Source organism: Crinia signifera, chromosome 1 (genome assembly GCF_055691185.1).
Source record: "Crinia signifera chromosome 1, ASM5569118v1, whole genome shotgun sequence".
In the NCBI taxonomy this organism is placed as follows: Eukaryota; Metazoa; Chordata; class Amphibia; order Anura; family Myobatrachidae; genus Crinia; species Crinia signifera.
The window spans coordinates 332,754,887-332,781,676 of record NC_139217.1 but is presented as its reverse complement, the minus strand read 5'-3'; the positions used below and the strand labels follow the sequence as shown (position 1 = coordinate 332,781,676).

The 26,790-nt window shown below is 46.1% G+C and overlaps 1 protein-coding gene and 1 long non-coding RNA gene across 6 annotated transcripts in view; one reads left to right on the top strand and one right to left on the bottom strand.

Moving 5' to 3' along the window:
• The window catches only part of PLA2G4C (phospholipase A2 group IVC), a 107,070-nt gene that overhangs the window by 10,929 nt on the left and 69,351 nt on the right, over window positions 1-26,790 (bottom strand). For 4 of the 5 annotated variants that reach the window (XM_083145248.1, XM_083145257.1, XM_083145253.1 and 1 more), the window contains exons 8-11: window positions 23,776-23,916; window positions 19,888-19,941; window positions 9,666-9,713; window positions 1,974-2,093 (exon numbers count right to left, since the gene is read on the bottom strand). In XM_083145248.1, coding sequence (XP_083001374.1) covers window positions 1,974-2,093; window positions 9,666-9,713; window positions 19,888-19,941; window positions 23,776-23,916 — 363 coding nt within the window. The remainder of the gene's footprint in view (window positions 1-1,973; window positions 2,094-9,665; window positions 9,714-19,887; window positions 19,942-23,775; window positions 23,917-26,790) is intronic. The other variant, XM_083145259.1, reaches the window with a different exon arrangement.
• Window positions 3,230-26,790, top strand: part of LOC146005838 (uncharacterized) — a 75,981-nt gene continuing 52,420 nt past the window's right edge. Inside the window, exon 1 of the long non-coding RNA XR_014444057.1 lies at window positions 3,230-3,577. This is a non-coding gene — a long non-coding RNA (uncharacterized LOC146005838). The remainder of the gene's footprint in view (window positions 3,578-26,790) is intronic.

The window sequence follows — 26,790 nt, the reverse complement described above, 5'->3', positions numbered from 1 at the left end:
TCCAAAAGCAGAAGCATCCATTCACAAAGAAATAGACACGCACCTTTGCAGGACAGAAGATACAAGAGCAGATGGTTTCCTCCGTGCATGCCCAAAGTGCTCAGCTGGCAGAATGGGCATTTCTGGGAAACAGATGGGAAGTTATGGAACACATGCATCTTGTGGGAGTGTTATGTGTCTCAACATATGTGCTTGTTAGATTGCAATAGGATGCCTATATCAGCATGGGGGATAATTCAGAGCTGATCGTGCGGCCGCTGATTATCGTTAGACCGCACATGTATATGGCGTGTAGTACACATGTGCAAGGCCATTCTGTGATGAAAGTCTGCTGCTTTGTTAATCGCTGTACACCGTACAATAAGGTCATTGCCAGAAAGTAGGTGTCTGATGGTGGTAAGAAAAGGCGTGCCAGAAAAAATGCTGGGAGTGAGAGGGAAACACAGACGTTCTCAAGCATTTTATTGGAGGATGTGTGACATCAACAACAGGCCGGATATGCCTGTTTTCATTGCAGCCGCCGAGTAAGTCTCTGACTACTTTGAGCCTGTGATAACTGTTGCCTGGTGTAAAAATTTGATGGTGAGCTTTTTATAAAAGGTTTTGAACATATTGGCACAGCCGTACACATCTATTTGCACAGCGAACACAAGGTGGGATTTCACTCTGGCAGGGTGGTGACTATCTGAACTTTGGCCACTGCGAATTTGCGGCCGTGCAATCAAGTCTGAATTACCCCCATAGTGACAGATTTTTGCACTCAGCATTATAATGGCTGCAGATGGAAAAACCGTGTGCAGAGCATAAGCATGAAGATGGCCAGATACTCGTATAGACGGAGAGATATTTGCATTTGCATAAGGTAGTAAATCTAGCAGGTGTCCAATCAAGCGGGTGTCCACATATACAGATATTTTTTTATACATCTGTACTGCATTGTGTCTGCATTGAATGAAGATTTTCACGGCCTAGCCGGGGCCAGTAATTGTATGCTCCGGCTATGCCATTGAAGTGTATAAGAGCTAGCCTTTGCATGCTCCCACCTCCAATTTCTTTTAATGAGGACCTGGAAGTGATATGAACGAGCCTGGCATACCATGATTCATGCACGTCATGTTCCCGCTACAGTACACTAGTTGAAGAAAGAGGTGTAAGTTCATACTAGGAGCCTGGAGGTGAGATAGCTGTTGACGCTACCCCCACCATTTTAATTCACTACCAACATGCCATCACAGCATGTCCCAAACACAGACTCTCTCCAGGGCATGGAGATGGGGGTGGTGGGTACAAATGACCTGAGCTCAGCCTTGTTAGAGGGTCCTAGGCTGGGTCATTTACTAAGGGAGATATGGTTCTCATGCAGCTACTAGTTCCCCTTGTAGAGCTGCTAGGAGGAAGGGTCCATAGAGAGGGGGAGTGTGCAGTCTTTTCCATAGGTGCTGGCTGCTGTGGGAGGAGCTGTGCTTCCTTCATATCACATTCACCCTCCTCACTCCACATTTTCTTCCAGCACCCAGGGAGATGGAAGTGGTCAGGGTGCCCCCTTCAGGGCTGGAACTGCCATCCATTGTCTCATGTCTATTTATGCCCCTGGTTGTATAAAATGGATTTTACAAAACAGCAAATGTAAAGAACAGTATGGTGCTATAAAGGGGGATTTCAAATTATACTAAATAAATGATCAAAGTGTTAAATTGCAAATTGTTGCATGAATTTCACTATTTATATGTTGTCCTGTAATAGTATCCAAAGGTCATGGTAGCAAATACAGAAGTTGTAGAAAGTACAATACATGACAAACATCTCTATATACTGCTGTATCAAAACAATTACCAAATGTTACAAATAAGCATTTTACAGCAATTTTTCTGTGGATAACCCTACAAGACAAATGTATGTTAATAAATATTAATTGAAAAAGACACATTAAAAAAGCAAAATATACACAAAAGATATACAAAGAAATGAATTACCCTCTAAGGCTGTAGCAATATCATTACAGAACAGCTTTATCTTCTCATCTGTCATCTCAGCCAGATCATGAGAGAGAAGAGTCATCAATTTCTGACATCCGATACATGAGCAGAAAGGTTCTAATTGGATAAGCACATAGTGGTTAGAAATACATTAAAGAAAATGCTCTACCATTTACATGATTATTTTGTATTGTCTGTGGAGTTACTTGAAACCTTTTTTAAACTCTTTTTCCCAAATGTTTTCAGAGAAAAAAAAAATCACAGTATATTTGTTTATGTTTTGAATGTGAAAAGCATGCCTACCAACATTGAACGGGAGGGAAGAGGGACACGAAATTTTGGGGGCATGGCATATTGCAGCGAGTTCACGCCCACTTTGGGGGCATGGCTAGCAGCTCTGGGAGCTGCTGGCTATGTCTCCAGTTTGTCAGGCTGCAGAAATAGATGCTGTGCACACAGCACCTATTCACGGGGGACAGGGGGGGACTCCCGGGGACAGGGGGTACTTCCAACTGCCCCCCCTACCGCAGGACACTGCCGGTCCCGGGCAGGACGCAGGAACCTCCCCAAAAAATAGGACATTCCCGCGAAAAGTGGGACAGTTGGGAGGTACTGTATGAAAAAGGCTTTGGTCAGGATAATGTTATTTGTGTATTATAATATTATGGTTTTAGTGTGCAACACTTCTATTGTAAGCAAGAAGCCAAGGGAATGATTCTCTAGGGTGTAAAACAAAAAGAGTTGCCCAGAGCTGAGAATGCCGGCAGCAGGATCTAAACTAACATTAGAGCAGCAAGTGCATTGAACTAGAAGGAATAAGGGTCCCACTGCTGCACCTGTCACCCTCTACCTGTCTCCCATTGTTTTTAAATGTCACACTCTGCCTCCCTCTGCCTCTCCCTGCCACTCACTGCCCTGTTGCAGGGGCGGATTGGCCTGCCGGGAAACCGGGTAATTTCCCGGTGGGCCGGCTCATTTAAGCTAGTGTGCGGCCGCTTACCCACCCTGGCTGGGCCGCGGACCGCCATCTACGCGGTTAACGGCAGGCGGGCGCAGCACTGTGCCCATATTAAAGATGGCCGCTGCCAGCCCCGGCTCGATCAAACTTAAAATGGCCGCGGGAGGGCTGCTGCGCATGCGCGGCCACAAGCAGCTCCTCCCGCGGTACTTTGTTTGGTGTGGCAGACTATAGCGCTGCGCAGTCATAGGCGTGCGCACGATAGAAGCACCGCCAGCTCCTAATGCCTGACAGCAGGAGCCTTTGTATGTGTGTGCTCAGTGTGTTGCTGCAGCTGCTGCGCCTGTCACACTTTCTAACTGACAGGCTGCAGCGGCAGGGGCTGGCAGTGTGATCTCCTGTGTCTTCCCTGCTCAGCTGCGCTGTCAATCAATGCTGGAGGATAGAATCGTCTGACAACAGTAGCACGGCCCTCCCCTACCATCAGTGGGAGGGAACCAATGCTCCTTCCCCTGTCACTCCTTTGCGAGTTGTTTCCGGAAATGGTAAAACTAAAGGGAAGTCACGTGATGGCTGCACAGCACACTGGAGGAGCCTGGCAGAAGTGACAAGGCAGCGGAGCAGCAGCACTGGCAGCAATCTGGTAAATACTGCTGGGGAGGGGAGGAAATGTCACAGAGTTATGTGGGGGAGGGGAAGTGTCACAGTAATGTGGGGAAGGAGGGGGAAGTGTCACAGAGTAATGTGGGGGGTGGGGAGAGATTGTCACAGAGTAATGTGGGGAAGGGGGGGGGGAGTGTCACAGAGTAATGTGTGTGTGTGTGTGTGTGGGGGGGGTGTCACAGAGTAATGTGTGTGTGTGTGTGGGGGGGGGGTGTCACAGAGTAATGTGGATGAGGGAGAAAGTGTCAGAGTAATGTGGGGAAGGGGGCGTGTCACAGAGTAATGTGTGTGTGTGGGGGGAATATTGTCACAGAGTAATGTGGGGAAGGGGGGGGAGTGTCAGAGTAATGTGGGGGGGAGGTGTCACAGAGTAATGTGGATGAGGGAGAAAGTGTCAGAGTAATGTGGGGAAGGGGGGGAGTGTCACAGAGTAATGTATTGGAGGGGGGAAAGTGTCAGAGTAATGTGGGGTGTCACAGAGTAATGTTTGATGGGGGGGTGGTATAGTATGTTCTGGGAGGGTGGCATATTAACCCCTTGAGTGGTGGGTTTTGCTGGGGCAGGACAAACCTACCAGGGCTGGTTTGTCCTGCCCCAGCAAAACCCACCACAGAAAGCTGGAATCCCCCCTCACCTCCGCTCTGGCATTAGTACGCCGGAGCTTCCCTGCTGCCGCTCTCCCCCCTGCCTAAGCCGCCTGTCACATTCAGCACTGCAGTGATGTCGGCGGCAGGCTGGGGGATGTTCGCGGCCGCTCAGGAGGACTCGGGTGCCTGAGTGCTCCCGAGACCCCCCGAGCCTCGCCGACCATACTCGAGCCTGCCACCGACATCACTGTAAAATGAGTGACGGGCCGGCTGGCGGGCGGGTCAGGGCAGGGGAGCTCCGGCGCACCGATTGCCGGAGCAAAGGTGATGGGGGACTGGAGGGATTTGGGGTCGGGGGGCTCCAGAGGGGCTGCGCCAGTGGTACACATCTGGACACCACTGGCGCACACCTATTCTATATTAGTGGTATGCCCGGAAATTTTCTGGGGCATACCACTCAAGGGGTTAACAGTGTGTCCTGCATGCTGGGTTTCCTTTTTAAAAACCCATTTGAGGGAGGAGATAGAAAAGAGAAAAAAAAATTTCCAGCGCTCCACTGTCATCTGTTTATGGCTGCGGCACCTCTCTTGCATGATGAAAAAAGCTGGCCATAGAAGGTCAGAGAAGTGTGTGCGGGAGAGGGATGTAGGGTGGCGATGGTAGTGTGCGTGGAGTGCAGGATAGTAACTATAGTGAAGTGCAGGGGTGGCCAAACAGTCGATCGCAATCTACCGGTCGATCACAGACCTTCTGCCAGTAGATCGCGATGATTTTTTACACTTTGAAGCCTCCATTACTGCAAATTTTCTTCAGAAGCCTCTCCTGGCTTCAGCATTCCCAGTAGTCCATTGCGCGGGTGCACTGGTGACTTCACCACGCACCCACGCATGGCGCAGTGCAGGACTGAGGCACTTTGAACAGGCGCGGCCGCTGTGCGGTGGAGGCGGGGAGGCAGAGATGTGGAGGCATGAAGGCAGAGCGGTGGCTGGAGGCAGAGCGACAGCAGCGGCTGGAGGCAGTGTGGCAGCGGTGGCTGGAATCTCAGACTACTCGACAAGAAAAATTGAGAGTGAGTGAGTTTTTTTAAAAGGTGCTTTTTTCAAAGATGCTTGGTATGGTGGGGCTGGAATATTGAGAGGCAGCCTGAACATGTGCTTAAGGCAGTTATGGTGGGGTTGGGGGGAGAGAGGAACAGGGGATGAGATTTAATAGGATGAGAGATTCAGAAAGTGAGAGATTTGGTAAGAAATCTCCAGTTTTTTTAAAGCGGCAATCATTTACACTGCTAAATCAGTTTGATTTTGCAGTGTAAATGATTGCCGCTTTAAAAAAACTGGAGATTTCTCTCAAAATCTCTCACTTTCTGAACCTCTCATCCTATTAAATCTCACCCAGTGTCTCTTCATCCCAGCTAAATGGGATGTTGTTTTATGGCCCCCATAATGTCTATAAAAAAAGGGGGGGCAGCAGTCACGAGGGTCTACTGCCCCAGGGAATGGGGTTTTATTTTTGTCACCAGAAGGTTAGGTAGCAGGTAGGTTGGGCACAGCATGTGTGTCCCCCAGTGTAAGGTTGGTGGGCATAGTTTTCTTCTTTGGTAGTTTGTCTGATATGCTCAGCCCCTGGCCTATCACTTTTTACATTATGTATAATACTGTCTCTGCACTGTCACATATATGTGAATTTCGGGCACATTCCCTGTGTCAGAATGTGAATTTCAAGCACATTCCCTGTGTCAGAATGTGAATTTCGGCTCATTCCACGTGTCAGATTGTGCCATAATGTTACATTTTGACTCAAAACCTTTGTCCTAATATGAATTTTGCCTCATACAGTGCGTCCTAATGCAAATTTTGTCCTGTTTTGTGTGGCATAATGTGTAAGGGGAGTATTGCCCTGGAAAGGGAATATTTTTTGCACATGGGGAAATGCTGGTAGATCCCCGGAAAGTAAGTGTACAAAAAGTAGATCCCGGGTTACAAAAGTCCAGCCACCCCTGGTGTAGTGTATGTGGAGAGCAGGTGCAGGGTAGCGGCTGTAGTGTGTGGGGAGGGGGGTGCAGGATGTCGGCAATAGTGTGCAGTTGTGTGTGCAGTTATGCTTCAAAAGCAAAACTGCAACTGCTTTCTCTCACATGCTGAGGGCTGCCCAGCACAGAGCAAGGCATGCAAGGTCCCGCCCTGCAGAAATGTGATAACATCTTAGATATGCGATGTGATCGCATCTCAAAGGTAATCCTCTGCCTGCAGAGCCTGGCTGCAAAGGCTTGTGCAGGGACGGCATTTTCCGGATCGCTGTGGCTGTGTGTGATGTCAGGCAGATGTCCGAAAATGCTACTGACATGCTTGCATTGTCCAGACCATGCCCCCCTAAAGGTGCGTACACACGTACAGATTTATCTGTCTGATCTATCTGGTGGGAACAAAAACCTGGAAATGTATAGAGCATATGACAATCAAAAAATTGTTCCCAAGCACTTGAAAACAGACAGTGATCAGTCAGACAAATTGTTTAATCGTTCTGATACAATAAATTTATCAAAGCATATATTTTTTCCTGCATTTGGGTGGAAATTTTTATTGTCAGTTGCTCCCATACATTTACAGGTTTTTGTTCCCACCAGACAGATCAGACAGAAAATCTGTACGTGTGTACGCACCTTAACGCTGCTTTGCTGTCCTGTTGCCAGGGGTCAGTAGTGTAGTGGTGGGTATAGAGGAATCAGTAATGTAGTGGCGGGTATAGAGGGGTCTGTAGTGTAGTGGTGGGTATGGGGGGGGGGGGTCAGTAATGTTGTGGTGGGTATAGAGGGGTCAGTAGTGTAGTGGTGGGTATAGAGGGATCAGTAATGTAGTGGCGGGTATAGAGGGGTCAGTAGTGTAGTGGTGGGTATGGGGGGGGGGTCAGTAATGTTGTGGTGGGTATAGAGGGATCAGTAATGTAGTGGCGGTATAGAGGGGTCAGTAGTGTAGTGGTGGGTATAGGGGGGGTCAGTAGTGTAGTGGCGGGTATAGAGGGGTCAGTAGTGTAGTGGCGGGTATAGAGGGGTCAATAATGTAATGGTGGGTATAAAGGGGGGTCAGTAATGTAGTGGTGGGTATAGAGGAGTCAGTAGTGGTGGGTATAGAGAGGTCAGTAATGTAGTGGTGGGTATAGAGGGGTCAGTAGTGTAGTGATGGGTATAGAGGGGTCAGTAATGTAGTGGTGGGTATAGGGGGGTCAGTAAAATAGTGGTGGTTATAGAGGAGTCAGTGGTGTAGTGGTGGGTATAGAGGGGTCCATAATGTAGTGGTGGGTATATAAACCACCCCTACAGGGTTTTTTTATTACACCAATTTTTCTATTGCAGAGTACCAGGGCCTATTTCTTTTGATTCTGGCAACCCTGGTATAAAGTTGCATATGCAACTGCATCAAAAAATACAAGGAAGGCCGCAAATGCATGCAACTCTGAATCAGTTTCTATTAGTTGTGATCCGCCCCCTCTTGACAGACTCCACCCCCCAGCAGACCCCGCCCCCAGGGCTGCTTCCATAAATTTCCCGGGCTGGTTTTACATCCCAATCCGCCCCTGCCCTGTTGTATATTGTGAACTTAGCTTAGAGTGGATGAGGGGGCCCAAATGATATTTTTGCACCTGGGCTCACCACCCATAAGTTCTGCCACTGGCAGGTGGTCACAAGACTGACCCCAATGGCCACGATCCTGACAGTCCCTCAGTACGTTTTTTTTTTTTAAATGTTCTATGCTCCCCTCCCTTCCCCTTACCTCTACTAACCGCCCCCTCCCCATAGCCTAACCGTAACCTTCCCTCTGCAGCCTAACCCTAATCTACCCCTGAGACATACATTCGGGATGTCAGCTGTCAGGATTACAGCATCGATATTCTTACAGGAGATGGGATTCCAGCGCTGGTCTTCCATCTGCTGGGAAGTCAACTACATCCCAGCAAAAAAAGAATGTAACTTTCCACCTTGGTTAAGCCATGTTGCACTGCAGGTGGGGCAGATGTAACATGTGCAGAAATATTAAAATTTCAGAAGGACTGCAGTCAGTATTTATTCTACATGTAAGATAAATGTGATTGCTTCACTTGCATTATTACGTTGTTTATAGATGTGAAAAGTTACTTAATATTTTTGCTGTGTTTCCAACTCAGCACACACACACACAGACATTCTATGGTTAATTTTTGTTGGAAGCCAATTGACCTACCAGTATATTTTTTGAATTTGGGAGGAAACCGGAGCACCCAGAGTAAACCCACACAAACACGGGGAGAATATACAAACTCTGCACAGTTAGGGCCATGGTGGGAATTGAACCCATGACCTCAGTGCTGTGAGGCAGTAATGCTAACCATTACACCATCCGTGCCCCTAAGCATGATGTACCCTTTATGAAGAGTGAAAGTGTATGTACAGTTCCTATCTATAGGCCTGATTCTGTTTAGTCTGTGCTCATTTGAGACAAATAAATATCAAGTCATGTACCACCACAAGTCTGTGCTTTACAATGTAATGAAGGGTGCTCAGATGCAGCCAGCATTAGACTGCCCAATCCCGAAATTTCCCTGGGATTTAAATCCTGGCAATTTGGCGCCCAAATCCTGGGATCCCTCCAATTCCGATCCCGGGATTGGCCACGCTAATCATGACCTCTAGAACTGCAACCACAATTTAGTTTTTAGTGCTCACAAATGCAGGGAGAAGGTTATATGCACCTCCTTCTGCATTTGTATTGCTATAGGATCACATATGCTAGGCTGCCGTGACCAGCTTATATACAGTATGAATCAGGCCCATTGTGCTCAAACCCTGCTACTTTGTATCCAGAAATTCACAAAACAGTCAGTCAGAATATTAGTGTCACGCTGCACCTTCATTTATACTTTTACACACAACTGAACTGTATTACAAACGTTGGGATAAAAATACTACATACAATTTGCCGTACAAATATACTTTAGAAAGTGTTCTGGAGGACAGATATCTGAGTTTTGACACTTTGGGCCTAATTCATAGATGTACGCTAATGTAGCTGCAAGTGCGGTTTTCTACGCAAGTAAAGCTGCCGCCCAAAAATTAAAAGAGACGCCCATCGGAGAAACCGCAACTAATTCGCATATGCATAGGCAAGAATGGGAAATGCCAACTGCAAGATGAAGTCTATGGCTACGCAGAAACAGTAGCAACACAGGCGCCATATTTTTACACATTAAGACTTCAAATACACATCCTGAGAAAGGCAGTGACATCCTGCATTTTTACAACAACTCCTTGCTAACACCATGTTAACACCGATATGGGCACTTCCTGTCAATCACTTTGTGAGGGCATCCCTATTGTGTGCAGGCACGCAGCAGCACCTTTATGCATGTGTAGACTGCAGATTATTGCTAAGTTCCTGGAAACATTGACATTGCTTCCATCTCAGAATCAGGCCCACTTATCTTACTCAAATTTGAAGCTGCATGTCTCACCTTCACTTGTGTTTGCATGACTGATAGGGCAGATCTTTTGAATCATTGCTGTAAAACAAAATACAAATTATTTATAAACAAGGAATGAGTTGAAGTTTATATGCATACCTCCCAACTGTCCCGATTCCAGCTAGACAGCCCCCCTAATTGGAGAATGTCCTGCTGTTGCTCCTGCAGGTCACAGTGTCCTGCGGGCGGGGGTAGGTTGTGGGAGCTGGCGATAACAGAGCAGTGAAGCTGGTGATGGTTGAATAGATGTATTGCACCTGCACACAGCATGTACTCAGTGCGGGGAAAGAGCCAAAGGCAGCCCAGCAGCTTGGGGAGTAGAGATGGGTCGTTCGCGAACGAAGCAAATCTTTTAATCGGATCCCATGAAAGAACGAGTGAGCCACCGATCCCAAAAAGGTGATCCGTCGTTCCTTTATTTTCAGTTTCGTTTTTAATTACAATGCATTTTCCTGATCTCAGCACTGCCACCTGTGGCAGCTGAGATGTACTGACTCTGCAAGTAAAAGAAAGAGTACCTGTAATAAGGTTGCTACTGCTAGGGATGGCCATCGGTGCAGACGCCATCAATGGTTGCCATCGATGGCGATTCTGCACCCAGCCATCGATCAGTGTTTTACTCGGTTATGTATGTTCTTATTTGTTCAGCTCAATATTTTTATTTTTAAAAAGTAAAAAAGAATGGGAATAAATGATTGTAAGACAAAGTATGCTTCGTTATTAACAAATAACCCCTTCTTTCAAAGTGAACCGTTGCCCCGCCTAAAAGATACGGATCTTTCCACTGACTGATCTACTGGATCCCAGCTCTTGCTAGTGACCCGTTTTGCCCATCTCTATTGGGGAGTGCTGGGCCCACTCCTAAAATGATGCAAAGGGATTCACGACACTCAGCCACGCCACCTGTTCCTGAGACTCCACCACATCCTGCTGTGGCACCACCACTTTTTTGGTGGGGCTTCCAAAATTGGGAGGTACAGTATTTAACCCCTTCCCGCCGCAGCCTGTTTTTGCCTTCCTGACAGAGCCCTTTTTTTCAAATCTGACAGGTATCACTTAAGTGGGGATAACTTTTTTTTGCTTTTACTTATCCCAGTGATTTTGAGATTGTTTTCTCGTGACACATTGTACTTCAAGTTAGTGGTAAATTTTGGTCGATACAGTCTGTGTTTTTTTGTGAAAAATACCAAAATGTCATAAAAAAATTGAAAATTTTGCAATTTGCAAAATGTTAAATTTTCTGCTTGTGAGACAAATAATCATACCACTCAAAATAGTTAATAACTTACAAAGACCATATGTCTACTTTATGTTGCCATCATTATTTCAACCTCCTTTTAATTTTTTTGGACACTAGGAGGCTTAAAATATGAATAGCAAATTCTCAAATTTTCAAGAAAATTTCAAACACTGATTTTTTTAGGGACCAGTTCAGTTCTGATGTGACTTTGAGGGACTTGTATGTGAGACACCCCCATAAATGATGCCATTTCAAAAACTGCACCCCTCACAGTATTCAAAACAGCATTTTGGAAGTTTGTTAACCCTTTAGGTGTTTCACAGGAATTAAAACAAAGTGTAGGTGAAATTTCAAAATTTCATTTTTTTTGCAGATTTTCAATTTTAATACATTTTTCTAAGGAACACAGTAGATTTTACTAGAGAAATGTGACTAAAAATTGATTCCCCCAATTCTTTTGTTTTCATAAATATCCTATATGTGGCCCTAGTGTGCACGTTGACCAAACCACAGGCTTCATAATAGAAGGAGCACCTACTTGATTTTGGAGCCTCCTTTTTATGAGATTATTTTTTAGGCACCATGTAGGTTTCTAGGCACCATAAGATGCTAAAAGTTAGGAACCCCCCCACAAGTGACCCCATTTTGCAAACTACACCCCTCAGGGAATTCATCTAGGGGTATAGTGTACATTTCAAACCCCCAGGGGTTTCACCAATTGTGGTACAACTGGGCTGTGAAAATAAAAAATTACATTTTTTACACAAAAATGCAGTTCTGGCTCAAAATATTTCATTTTCACAAGGAATGAAGGAGACAAAGCACCCCAAAATCTGTGCCCCAATTTCTCCCGAGTACGGCAATGCCTCATATGTGACCAAAAAATACCATTTGGGTGCATGGCAGGACTCAGAAGGGCAGGAGTGATTTTTGGATTTTGCAGCACAGATTCTGGTGGAATGAATGGTGGGTGCTATGTCGCATTAGCAAGACCCCCGAAGCACCAATACAGTGGAACCCCCCCGCAAGTGACCCCATTTTGCAAACTACACCCCTCAGGGAATTCATCTAGGGGTATAGTGTACATTTCTAACCCCCAGGGGTTTCACCAATTGTGGTACAACTGGGCTGTGAAAATGAAAAATTACATTTTTTTACACAAAAATGCAGTTTTGGCTCAAAATTTTTCATTTTCACAAGGAATGAAGGAGACAAAGCACCCCAAAATCTGTGCCCCAATTTCTCCCGAGTACGGCAATGCCTCATATGTGACCAAAAATGGCAGGACTCAGAAGGGAAGGAGTGATATTTGGATTTTGCAGCACACATTCTGGTGGAATGAATGGTGGGTGCAATGTCGCATTAGCAAGACCCCCGAAGCACCAATACAGTGGAACCCCCCCACAAGTGACCCCATTTTGCAAACTACACCCCTCAGGGAATTCAACTAGGGGTATAGTGTACATTTCAAACCCCCAGGGGTTTCACCAATTTTGATACAACTGGGCTGTGCAAATGAAAAATTACATTTTTTTACACAAAAATGCAGTTCTGGCTCAAAATTTTTCATTTTCATAAGGTATGAAGGAGAAAAAGCACCCCAAAATCTGTGCCCCAATTTCTCCCGAGTATGGCAATGCCTCATATGTGACCAAAAAATACCATTTGGGTGCATGGCAGGACTCAGAAGGGAAGGAGTGATTTTTGGATTTTGCAGCACAGATTCTGGTGGAATGAATGGTGGGTGCTATGTCGCATTAGCAAGACCCCCGAAGCACCAATACAGTGGAACTCCCCCACAAGTGACCCCATTTTGCAAACTACACCCCTCAGGGAATTCATCTAGGGGTATAGTGTACATTTCAAACCCCCAGGGGTTTCACCAATTGTGGTACAACTGGGCTGTGCAAATGAAAAATTACATTTTTTACACAAAAATGCAGTTCTGGCTCAAAATTTTTCATTTTCACAAGGAATGAAGGAGACAAAGCACCCCAAAATCTGTGCCCCAATTTCTCCCGAGTACGGCAATGCCTCATATGTGACCAAAAAATACCATTTGGGTGCATGGCAGGACTCAGAAGGGAAGGAGTGATTTTTGGATTTTGCAGCACAGATTCTGGTGGAATGAATGGTGGGTGCTATGTCGCATTAGCAAGACCCCCGAAGCACCAATACAGTGGAACCCCCCCACAAGTGACCCCATTTTGCAAACTACACCCCTCAGGGAATTCATCTAGGGGTATAGTGTACATTTCTAACCCCCAGTGGTTTCACCAATTGTGGTACAACTGGGCTGTGAAAATGAAAAATTACATTTTTTTACACAAAAATGCAGTTCGGGCTCAAAATTTTTCATTTTCACAAGGAATGAAGCACCCCAAAATCTGTGCCCCAATTTCTCCCGAGTACGGCAATGCCTCATATGTGACCAAAAAATACCATTTGGGTGCATGGCAGGACTCAGAAGGGAAGGAGTGATTTTTGGATTTTGCAGCTCACATTCTGGTGGAATGAATGGTGGGTGCAATGTCGCATTAGCAAGACCCCCGAAGCACCAATACAGTGGAACCCCCCCACAAGTGACCCCATTTTGCAAACTACACCCCTCAGGGAATTCAACTAGGGGTATAGTGTACATTTCAAACCCCCAGGGGTTTCACCAATTTTGATACAACTGGGCTGTGCAAATGAAAAATTAAATTTTTTTACACAAAAATGCAGTTCGGGCTCAAAATTTTTCATTTTCACAAGGAATGAAGGAGAAAAAGCACCCCAAAATCTGTGCCCCAATTTCTCCCGAGTACGGCAATGCCTCATATGTGACCAAAAATGGCAGGACTCAGAAGGGAAGGAGTGATATTTGGATTTTGCAGCACACATTCTGGTGGAATGAATGGTGGGTGCAATGTCGCATTAGCAAGACCCCCGAAGCACCAATACAGTGGAACCCCCCCACAAGTGACCCCATTTTGCAAACTACACCCCTCAGGGAATTCAACTAGGGGTATAGTGTACATTTCAAACCCCCAGGGGTTTCACCAATTTTGATACAACTGGGCTGTGCAAATGAAAAATTACATTTTTTTACACAAAAATGCAGTTCTGGCTCAAAATTTTTCATTTTCATAAGGTATGAAGGAGAAAAAGCACCCCAAAATCTGTGCCCCAATTTCTCCCGAGTATGGCAATGCCTCATATGTGACCAAAAAATACCAGTTGGGTGCATGGCAGGACTCAGAAGGGAAGGAGTGATTTTTGGATTTTGCAGCTCAGATTCTGGTGGAATGAATGGTGGGTGCTATGTGGCATTAGCAAGACCCCCGAAGCACGGTGAAATGATGAACCTAATAATCCATAGATGTGTGGTATATTTTAAAACACTCCTCTATACATAGGCCGGGTTTGTCGGGGCAAGTTTCACAGTGGAAAATAGTATCCTTTCTTATTCCCTTTTTATAGCAAACTTTGCACCTTTTTTGTGTCCTGCCCTTTTTTGCAGTGGAGGGGATTTCGTTAGGAAAATGCTTCCCTGGTACAATACGGGGGCCAGTACTAGAAGTACTGGGGCCCTCTGCCTGCTGGTTCCCAAATATTAGGCCCTTTATGACTTCCTCTTGAAAGTGCATAAATGTCCCCCTCTGGCTGGTAGAACGGAATAGCACGTAAGCGTTATACAGTGCCATCTGGATGATATACACGGCCAGCTTCTTGTACCAGATTTTTGTTTTCCGCAGGGCACTGTACGGCTTCAGTACCTGATCTGAAAGATCCACTCCGCCCATGTACTTATTGTAATCTAGGATACAATTAGGTTTTGAGGTGTGGGTACTGGTACCTCGTACAGGGACGGAGGTGGTACTGTCTCCATGAATTGTTGTCAGTATAAGGACATCCCTCTTGTCCTTATATTTGACCAACAACATATTTTCGGTGGATTGTGCCCTGCTTTCACCCCTTCTCAGTACTTGGGCAATGTGCGTTTTTGGGAGGCCTCTTTGGTTCTTGCGCACAGTACCGCAAGCTGCTGTACCTCTTGAACCAAGGGCCTTAAACAGGGGGATGCTAGTGTAAAAGTTATCCACATAGAGGTGATAACCTTTATCCAGGAAGGGGTGCACTAAATCCCAGACAATTTTTCCACTAACACCTACGAGGGAGGGGGGGCATTCTGGCGGTTCAATTCTTGAATCCTTCCCTTCATATACCCTAAACCTGTGGGTGTACCCTGAGGTGCTTTCACACAGTTTATACATTTTTATGCCATACCTTGCCCTCTTACTGGGAAGGTACTGGCGGAATTTAACCCTTCCTTTAAAATGTATAAGGGACTCATCGATACAAATACATTTTTCAGGGATGTACATCTCTGCAAATTTGGCACTGAAATGATCAATGACCGGCCTGACTTTGAATAGCCGGTCAAAGGTGGGATCATCTCTGGGTGGGCACTGTGCATTATCGGTGTAATGTAAAAATTTAAGGATTGTCTCAAAACGAGTCCGAGTCATGACCATACTGTAAAGTGGGGTGCTGTACAGAACATCTGTACTCCAATATTGCCTAATTTCTGGCTTTTTTACTATGCTCATATGTAACACCAGACCCCAAAACGTCATCATCTCTACTGCATCTACAGGGGTCCACCTAGCAAATGATGACGTGGGGTTTTGAGCAATAAACTGCTGGGCATATAAATTACTTTGGTCCACCATTAAATTTATAAAATCATCAGAGAAAAATAATTTGAAAAAGTCAATTTCTCTGAGACCTGTTGAATCAAATTGGATTCCTGGGATGGCCAAAAACTCAGGAACCTGGGGCTCAAAATTGTCTGGTGGTGGGGTCCATACGGGATCAATCATTTGGGGGGGGGGTCTCAGCTGCTCTACGGGGGTGTCTTTGAGGGGGTCCCTCATCACTAGAGGAGGAAGATGAGGTTAAGACGAATCCTTCAAATTCCCCGCTTGCATCACTGGCTGTGTCAGAGTCAGAGGCAAGCATGGCATATGCCTACTCCGCTGAATACATTCTTTGGGATGACATTTGGGATGACATTTGGGATGCCATTTTTATTTTTGTGTTTCTGTAAGTGTAATGTTTCAACACGTGTATAGTATAGGGGGGGTATAAACTTTATTTCAACACGGGGGGTATGTAGTGTGTAGTGTGTATGTAGTGCAGAAAAAAAAATACTTTATACAGGAATTTGATCCCAATAAAAAAAAAAAAAATTAGATCAACCCTGTGGCAAAAATGCTGATCTGTGATGTACGTCACTCAGCAACTTCAAGGCAGCTTTTGGTACAACCTTGAAGGGGTTAAAAAAAAAAAAAAAAAGGTCCTGCGCCAAAAATTGAGCACAGATGTTGGTCAGTAACGTCCGTCACTGAACAACGCTCAAAGGCAACAGGGATTTGATCCAAAAAAAAAAAAAAAAAATAGATCAACCCTGTGCCGAAAATGCTGATCAGTGATGTACGTCACTGATCAGCGCTCAGCGGCCACAGGACACCCACAAAAGCAACGTTGGTGTAAAAACAATTTAAAAAAAATAAACCACAGCACTCCAAAAAAAAAAACAATTTAAAAAAACTGCAGAAAAAAAATTATATCAACCCTGTGCCAAAAATGCTGTTCAGTGATGTACGTCACTGATCAGCGCCCAGCGGCCACAGGACACCCACAAAAGCAACGTGGGTGTAAAAACTATTTAAAAAAAATAAACCACAGCACTCTCCAAAAAAAAAACAATTAAAAAAAACTGCAGAAAAAAAATTATATCAACCCTGTGCCAAAAATGCTGTTTAGTGATGTACGTCACTGATCAGCGCTCAGCGGCCACAGGACACCCACAAAAGCAACGTGGGTGTAAAAACAAAACCCCACTGCACTCTCCAAAAAACAACAACTGCAGATCAGTGATGCAGTGATGCAACACTGATTAGCAGTGAGGGGGAACAGGCACACAACTGTGGGTGCAACCTGACAGGGTATATATATATAAAAAAACCTGCACCCCCAAAAAGTTGCTGATCAGTTAATTTATACTGATCAGCACAAAAGGGGGGGCAGCAGGGGGGGCAGCAGTCAGTTGCACAGGCAGCACAACCTTTGGTGCAACTGACAGGTATATATATATAAAAAAAAAAACCTGCACCCCCAAAAAGTTGCTGATCAGCACAGATATACTGATCAGCACAAAAGGGGGGGCAGCAGACACAAAATATAGCACTCTCTATCACTCTCTGTCACTATCTCTCACTATCTCTCACTATTTCTCACTATCTCTCACTATCTCTCACTATCTCTCACTATCTCTCACTATCTCTCACTATCTCTCACTATCTCTCACTCTATGACACTGCAGCAGCAGCAGCACACAGGAAGTCACAAGATCCAGGAAGCATCCAGCTGCTGGCAGCACGCTACCAGCGGTGATCAGGTAAGTATCAGGCAAGGATCAGGTCAGTATATCACGACAGATTGGCACGGTGACCGCTCTGCACGCAATTCCAGACCGGAATGGCGTCTGCAGCGCAGTCACCGTTAGTTTAAATCACGCGCCATGGCTGTGATTGGTCCGTCGGTCCGACGGACCAATCACAGCCTTGGGGGCAGGTGGGGTGAGGTGTGGTCATCACTGGTGACCCCCTCACACCCCCCTCACACCCGGCGGTGATTGATCCCTGTGTTACCGAGCGTCTGATTCGCCGGTAACACAGGAAAACGCTGCGATTGGCTGTTCACATTGAACAGCCAATCGTAGCGATCGCCGACGAGGGGAGGCATCGCCGCCCCCCCTGGGCATGCTGGGACATGTCTGCTGTCAGGGACAGCAGACATCGTCCCTCTGTCACCGCGTCCCTAGACGCGGTGACAGTTTAAAGTCATGACGTATATATATACGTCATGTGTCGGGAAGTACATCCCGGCCATGACGTATATATACGTCAAATGTCTGAAAGGGGTTAAACAATATAATGTAGATGTCCTGCTTCTCATTTGGGAGGTATGTATATGCAAGCTATTTTAGGTGTCCTTCTTATCATTTGCTTACAGGCAAAATGTACCAACATTTTAGGCATTTAACATAATATGAACCAAACCTCATTATATCAACATATATGTGTCTATTTTTAGCAGCTCTCATAACAAGCAGCTAGGATGTGCGGTCTAGAGCCCATTTTCCTATATTGTCTCACTTTAACAGAATTTATTAACATGGAGGGTACTGTCCCACTTTACAGACAGTCAGCACAGTGGCGTAACTATAAATTTTGCTCCCCCCCTGCCAAAAGGTTTGTGGCACCCCCCCCTCCCCCCGGCTCCTCTCCACCGTGTTTTCCAAGCGTGTAATGGCATAACGGAGAAGCTGAAGCAGGATAGAGGAAAAGAGACCAGCAGACACTGCTGCTTCCCTTGGCACCGACGCATCCCAGGCCGCCCTAGCACGCCCATCTGCCCGCCCATCCTGTACACAGTAGCCAATAGCTGGCTCAATATACAGTCAATTGAATCAGTGGGGGGGATTTGTCGTCTCTGCCATGGCCGCACCCGCCATGCGGCTTACTCACCTCCGGTGCTCAGCCAGTGGGCAGCGGCAGGCAGCAGCATGTCAGTGCGTCGAGCGAGTGCTGGCGCCCACACAGACCCTGCTGCGGCTTGCTCCCCCAAGCGGCAGCTGAGGCTGCTTACAGTAGTTACGCCACTGAGTCAGCACTTATTATTTATTATTATTTATTATTAACAGTTTCTTATATAGCGCAGCATATTCCGTTGCGCTTTACAAAATGAGACAGTGATACAACAAACTGGGTATTTACAGACAGTCAAAAGGTAGGAGGGCCCTGCTCGCAAGCTTACAATCTACAGGGAAATAAGCATTGATACATAAGAAGAGATAATGTAATCTTTATTGCATTATTTTAACTAGAATGCAAAGTTTTCTGGTGTGCTGTATCATATGATACTGTGACCCAGAAGTTTGGCCAGGTCAGGAGGATGTAAAATGTGAAAAGGAAAGAGAGGATGTGTGTGTCTTGTACAGTGGGTATGTGATTAGATAGGAATGGTATGTAAAGGTTAAGTGGCTGGTTCTGGAATTTGATAAGCTTGTCTGAAGAGGTGAGTTTTCAGGGAACGCTTATAGGTTTGGAGAATGGAGTCTTATTGTGCTTGGGAGGGCATTCCACAGAGAAAGAAAGTCCTGCAATCGGGAATGGGAGCAAATAATGAGTGTGAATGAGAGATGCAGATCTTGTGAGGAGCGTAGAGGTCAGGTTGGAAGATATTTTGAGAGAAGAGAAGTCCCAACTGAAACAAAGTTCTTTTTATGTTCCTGCTCACTATGGTGTGTTTGGCTGGGATGTAATAGCAGACATTTTTGGTCCAATTTTGTGAAATACCTGATTTTCTGCAAAAGTCTGACATTTTGCAAAGTCATATAATGTAACAGCTTGAGTTCATTAACATTCAGAGGTTTCCAAAAAAGAGCATCTGGGGAAAATTCAGATGTTTTGCCCATGTTAAACAGAGAACTCGACTGATGTCATAGTAGCCAAGTCAGACACAGAGCAGCTCTATAAAGTCAGATATAATTAGACCTGGTATCAAATATACTTTGATCTGTCAAAGTAAATCATGTATGTACATATCATTTTTACACTTTTCCCCCATCAAATGGATCTTACAGTATTTGCATCACTATGGACACTCAAGGTGTGGGTCATAGGGTCGACAGCACTAAGGTCGACATGCATTGGGTCGTATTCGTATTCTTAATACGAATGAATACAAAGGCATACGGCTGTTTTAGTCGTATGCAAATTTGTGTTCCAGAGGGTAATTTACAAAGCAGTCAGATACGACTGCTTTGTAAACCCCCGATGGCGTATTAATTCGTATTAATTCGTATTAGCGGCCGTATATACTCTTTACATTCTGTAGGAGCAGCAGTGTGCATAGACTTACTTTTAATGACTTCCTGCAGGAAATCATCACTTGAAGGTGCACTGCCCCATAATCCTAAAGAAAGAAGACAAAAGCAATTACAACTGATATATGGATAACTGGCTGGCTCATCCTCAACTATAATGATGAAACAGATTTACAGATATACAGTATGTGATGTTTTACATCCTTGCTGGCGGGTCGCCAGAACGTACGCGCTGGCGACCCGCCAGCAGCCTCGCCAGCGAGGAGACTGAAACCCTAGCGCGACGGAAACCCTGTCCGTCTCCGCCTCAGGGAGACGGACAGGGTTAGGGGGGGTTAGGGGGGGTGCGGGCAGTAGGCGGGGACCCCGGGTTACCGCCGGCAAGCCGGCGGGGACCCGGGGGAACGGATGGAAGCGCCGTCGGAAGGGGACGCGCGCGCCGCTCGTGCGCGCGCGTCCCCTTCTCACCATCGCCATGGCGCTGGCGGGGGATGGCGGCTGGCCACGCCAGCGCCATCCCCTGCAAAGATGGGACCTGACCCATCTGTAAGTACAAGACAAGTATCTCATAATTATTACCTCATGATCAATGCTACAATATTTATGGATGGAGTTTGCTGACCTGCACTCACTAGTATTTTATACAGTACTACACTTACAGTACCTGGTCAGCTCACCTTGTGCTCTCATGATCTCACATTGAGTGCAACTCCACTTAGATGAAGATGAAAAACAAGCTGACAAGTTCTGCGTAAGCACCCCAACTGGATGTCTGTCACACTGTCTTTCTTGTTCTCTCTCTTTCTTTCTCTTTGTTCAACCCCACCATTCTCCCCCTACCTTTTCTATATTTTTAATGCTATCAAAGTCATTGATCTAGCTTGGGGGGGTGTCTCTTACCAATGGGTTGAATTGTTGCTGCCACACACCATCTAGGAGTTTACATACTACCCGGGTTCTCCCGATTACCACCTTCAGCTCTCATTGTAACTAGCACTTAGATTATCTGTTTCCACTGCAGTAGCTGTCAACTACAAGTACTGTCACCACCAGCGGTATGTACTGTATGGGTGTCTGTCATGCCTGCAGGGTCGCCAACAGGGGGTGCTATAGGGACAACTCTCCCAGACCCCGCTGCTCTGACAGAGAGTAGGGTCCGGGCAGCTCTATCCCCACAAGGCCACCATCACCCCTCTTCACAAGCAGCTGCCCCCGGCTGCCAGCCCCCATCCACAGCATTATCAGTATCATCAGCAGCCCGCCGCTGATCTTTAGTGCCTGCTGCCCTCAGCTGGCCTGGCAGAAGAAGAGTACAGGGAGAGCAGTGTGTCGCCACTTGCCAGTCTGCCCATCCATCTGTCCTGGTAAATCGTTAATCACAGAGAGGGAGGGGGTGTGTGGGAGCGGGAGGGCTGGCTGACTGGCTGATTTGTGTGTGCAGTCTAATGCAGTAAGCCTGCTTATAACTAATAGTGTTTCACCACCACAAAAAAAAAACGAGCCAGGGTGAAACACTGTTAGTTATAGGCAGGCTTGCTGATTCAGCCTGCGTACACTTGTAATAATAGGGGAGGGGGGGCCCTGCTTATTTTCTAAGTTCCGGGTCCCACAATTGCTGGCGGCAGCCCTGCATGCCTGTGCTAGATGGTTACTGGAAATTATTATATCATATATAATACTGTAATGCACACACTCTAATGTACTTATTTTTTCTCTGCAAGTGTGCTACATATTCGTTGCAGTGTTGAGTGGATTGTGTGTAATTTATCCATTGCCCAAAAACATTCACAGCAGTGGCAACAGAGGGTTATTTGCTAATAAAGTGCAATTAACAGTTATCCTACTGTAAAAAGTCGCACACATTTGTTTTTTTTATTGTGTAATGTGCTAGATAGATCAGATCTAATCTGCTTTAGGCTGTGTCTACACATTGCCTTTTGACAGGATGCAGATGAACAGGATCCTGTTTAGAGGGATAAAGCATCTTGCATCTACACACATCCTGTTTAGCAGGATGCAGCAGGATTTGTATGTATGTAAGTAAGTCTGTAAGTCTTGAGTAAGCATCTTTCTAAACAGCTCCTGTTTAACTGCATCCTGCTAGGCAATGTGTAGACGCATCCTAATTGGTATTGTCATCAGTGGCGGGCTGGGCCGGGGGGCAGGGTGCCATATGCCCCCCGGGCCACTCTGTTACCCAGTGTCTCGGGCCACATGAATCCCCCCCCTCTTGCGCTCGCTTCTTACAGAGCGCAGCGCATTGCACAGTGCAGGCTGAGGCTTCCCCACCCAATCAGCGGCTATTTTAAATGTGGCACCGGCCGCCAGCCAATAAGAACTCGAGTTCCAGCAGCCGCGGTGATTGGCTGCAGGAACGCGAGCTCTGATTGGCTCACGAACTGGAGCCATAGTTGAAATAGCTGCCGGAGGGACTACCGGTAGCAGCGGCAGCGGCACTGCGGCAGTGTGAGTTCAGCTGGGGGCTGAGCGCTGGGGCTGAGCACTGGGGCTGGGCTGAGCTGAGCTCTGGACGCATCTATGACAGCCCTGCAAGAACCAGGTACACACATGGCTCCGCCCCCTCTCTATTGTACCATCCCTAGGGATGTGTCAGCATGACAGCACACCTGCCCTGGCCCCAGCAGTCCCCTCACTCTCTTTAATAAGTGGGGCAGTACTCAGCTTCCTTATGTCCTTGTCCTGTGCCAGGACTCCTGCTGTCCCCAGCTCCCACCTATTCTGTCCTGGCTCTCCTCTAATACGCAGCACTCCTCCTCCTAATACAGTACCAATTCCTGCTTTCCCAGGCTTCCACCACAACCTACATCTTTACGCCCTCTCTAGCGCCCTACGCCTCTCTAGCGCCCTGCATCTTTCTGCCTATCCCTCCCTAGTGCCTGCGTCTCTCTATCCCACCCTACATCTCTCTATCCCTCCCTATTGATCTGTCTCTCCCTGCCGTCCCTGTCTCTGCATCTCTCCCTGCTGTCACTGTCCCTGCATCCCCGCCGACAATGTACCTGCATCCCCACGACAATGTCCCTGCATTGTGGCCCACTCCATGTGGCATAATGTGAATTTTATCTCCTACTATGTGTATTTGGCTTATTCTCTGTGGAATAATGTGAATTTTTTTATCATTGTGTGTGAATTTTGGCTTATTCCGTGTGGCATATTTTGAATTTTGGCTCAATTCATGTGGCATAACGTACATTTTGACTCCTTCTGTGTGAATTATGGTTTATTCTAGGTGGCATTATGTGAATTTTGGCTCATTATGTGTGAATTATGGCTTATTATGTGTAACATTATGTGAATTTTTACTCAATCTCTGTGAAATTTGGCTTATTCCATATAAGGGGGTTATATATAACCCTATTGTGTTGCATAATTTGCATAAGAGCAGTAGCGGCTCTTACCTCTCCAGCGGAGGGGGGCTGCCGTGATGCAGGCCCCCCCTCCACTGCCGCTGTCATGTTCCTGCTCCCCTCAGCTGCCTGCGCCAGTCCCGGTCCCCATCGTGCAGCTGGCGCATGTGCAGTAGCCTCTTTAGTACTGCGCACCCTCTGGCCCCCAGCCTCTGTGGGCTGCTTTTGCAGCAGCCCCAAAGGCATATTCTGGGTCCCGGGTTCGGCACATGCGCAGTATCGTCCTCGTACTGTGCATGCGTGGGACCCGGTTTTATGGGCTGCCACTCAGCAGCCCATGTAGAGGCATCCCGGAGGGAGGGGACTCCCAATGGGACTGCCTTGTGTGACATATTTTATATATGTTTTTTTATTTTTACGGCAAAGATCCATTTCTGCCTTTACTTATGGGCCGGTGCTCTGTACTTGCCCCCCGGGCTAAAAGTTGCCAGCCAGCCCCTGATTGTCATTATATTTGAACATTTTGAGTTAGCCGTTCCATATATCTCCGCTTACCTTGTAGGTAACACAGATCCTTTTCAGGGTGATTCTTCAATAACTCCCCTCCTTTAAACTGGCTGCCGAGGAGTTCCGTATTTACAAATGATTTGTATGCAGGAAATCCAGCTAGGTGTGGTGTAAATTCAAACCAGGCTCCTGTAATAAGAACACAAATACTGCCTATTAAGGAATGTACATCTGTGGATATATATATATACGGAATGTGTGCGGCGGCAAGTCCAGAGAGCCGGCACTACCATGTCCCATGGAGGAGCTCCCGATGCCTGTAACAAGCCACAGGGGTGGCAGCATACAATTAATCCAGACGGTGGGACTCAGAGGGACAAAGATCGACAGTACTCCAAATAGCGGAAATCAATGTTTCAATGCTTAAAGCATTTTCATCAGGATACAATCAGTGTATGTAGAATAACATCTTTAAAATCCCTCCACCAACAACAACTCACCGGCGGCCCTTCTGGTCAGCAAACATGCCACTGAATGCAGGCGCATTCAGTGACATCATCAGACACAGACCTTGGAGCAATCACCACTGTTAGGCGCTGCCTAGCATAAACAATAATATTAAAGGAGCTAAATGACAGCTTGTGGTATTTAACGCCTTACAGATAAACTGCATAACACATAAGCCTCAATAATTGCTCTTATCACTAAAAATAAGTCAAACTTTAATGAATAAAACATCATACCATTGCAACTCACTTAAAACAAATGTCACACAAAAATAATTAACATTATTGAATAGAATCTTGGTAACAATATGGCTGGGGCCATATTGATGGTGTTTTTTTCCCCCTCTTATAGCAAGATAATAGCCAGGTATCTTTTAGGGACAATTTACTGTCAGAAGTAATCAATGGCCGGTGTCTTTTGGCCACCTTGTTGATTTTAACACTGTTTGTATTGTAGGTCGTGGCCCATGGGAACATGGGTGCATCCTTTCTATCTTTTTTAACAGTCATCAGTTTTTTCAATCTATGACAGTGCCTTGTCCTTAGCCTGCACCAGGATATTTCTGGGATAAACCCTTTCTTCAAGCCTGACAAACATTTTGTTGATCTGCATTTGAGCAGGGGCTATATCACTGTTAATTCTTGTCACCCGCAAAAATTGTGAGTAAGGAAGCCCGGCAAAATCTGGTATTGGAGTAGGTAATTACAATCTGATTCCTTGGAGAAAAGAGTGGCGAGAATGCCAAGCGCTCCCTCAAAACCCACTTCTTCCGACTAGCCTATCCCTCCTCCTCCTAACCTCTTTCGCTCCTCCTATCCTGCAAAGAAAGACATGTGGTGCAGATGCACACTCCATATTATTAATTATTAATCAATAATAGAGGTTCTTGGTATATTCATTGGCCAAGAAATATTTGCCCACCAACCAGCTTCACGGTAACCTCATTTCTGGTGGGTCCCTAATACTAAGAATCTGGGGCGCGGAACCCCAAAAAGGCCAGCATAAGCCAGTCACCCCAGGGCAGCACACAAGTGAAAAACTAAGCTATAAAAGTGTGTTAATAAGAAAGAAGCAGGAGCTAGAGGTTAAAAAGTGCAGTGCTAGGAAGTATAATATTAGTGAAAATAAATAGTGCTAAATAAATGTTAGGGTGTGCCACCCTGAAAGCAACTCAGCTACACCAACCCAAGGGGAGCCGCGCCCCAAATCCATATCCAAGACTAGCAAATAGTGTAAATTTTTAGGTCTTACCTTCATTGCGCCCTCAGTTTGCAGTCTGTGGCTACCAGGGACCAAACTGGTGAACTAATGTTCAGATCAGGTGGGCGGGGTGCTACTCTAAGTTGAAGGAGTCCCAACCTTCAGGTGTACAGGTGTACACAATGTTAGCTTATGGGGGGGGGGGGGGATCTTAGAATGCACACCCGATTTACATGAGGTGCTATCATGCTGGGACTTGTAGTTCTGCAAAGAAAGACATGTGGTGCAGATGCACACTCCATATTATTAATCAAAAATCAATCAATAATAGAGGTTCTTGGTATATTCATTGGCCAAGAAATATTTGCCCACCAACCAGCTTCACGGTAACCTCATTTCTGGTGGGTCCCTAATACTAAGAATCTGGGGCGCGGAACCCCAAAAAGGCCAGCATAAGCCAGTCACCCCAGGGCAGCACACAAGTGAAAAACTAAGCTATAAAAGTATGTTAATAAGAAAGAAGCAGGAGCTAGAGGTTAAAAAGTGCAGTGCTAGGAAGTATAATATTAGTGAAAATAAATAGTGCTAAATAAATGTTAGGGTGTGCCACCCTGAAAGCAACTCAGCTACACCAACCCAAGGGGAGCCGCGCCCCAAATCCATATCCAAGACTAGCAAATAGTGTAAATTTTTAGGTCTTACCTTCATTGCGCCCTCAGTTTGCAGTCTGTGGCTACCAGGGACCAAACTGGTGAACTAATGTTCAGATCAGGTGGGCGGGGTGCTACTCTAAGTTGAAGGAGTCCCAACCTTCAGGTGTACAGGTGTACACAATGTTAGCTTATGGGGGGGGGGGGATCTTAGAATGCACACCCGATTTACATGAGGTGCTATCATGCTGGGACTTGTAGTTCTGCAAAGAAAGACATGTGGTGCAGATGCACACTCCATATTATTAATCAAAAATCAATCAATAATAGAGGTTCTTGGTATATTCATTGGCCAAGAAATATTTGCCCACCAACCAGCTTCACGGTAACCTCATTTCTGGTGGGTCCCTAATACTAAGAATCTGGGGCGCGGAACCCCAAAAAGGCCAGCATAAGCCAGTCACCCCAGGGCAGCACACAAGTGAAAAACTAAGCTATAAAAGTGTGTTAATAAGAAAGAAGCAGGAGCTAGAGGTTAAAAAGTGCAGTGCTAGGAAGTATAATATTAGTGAAAATAAATAGTGCTAAATAAATGTTAGGGTGTGCCACCCTGAAAGCAACTCAGCTACACCAACCCAAGGGGAGCCGCGCCCCAAATCCATATCCAAGACTAGCAAATAGTGTAAATTTTTAGGTCTTACCTTCA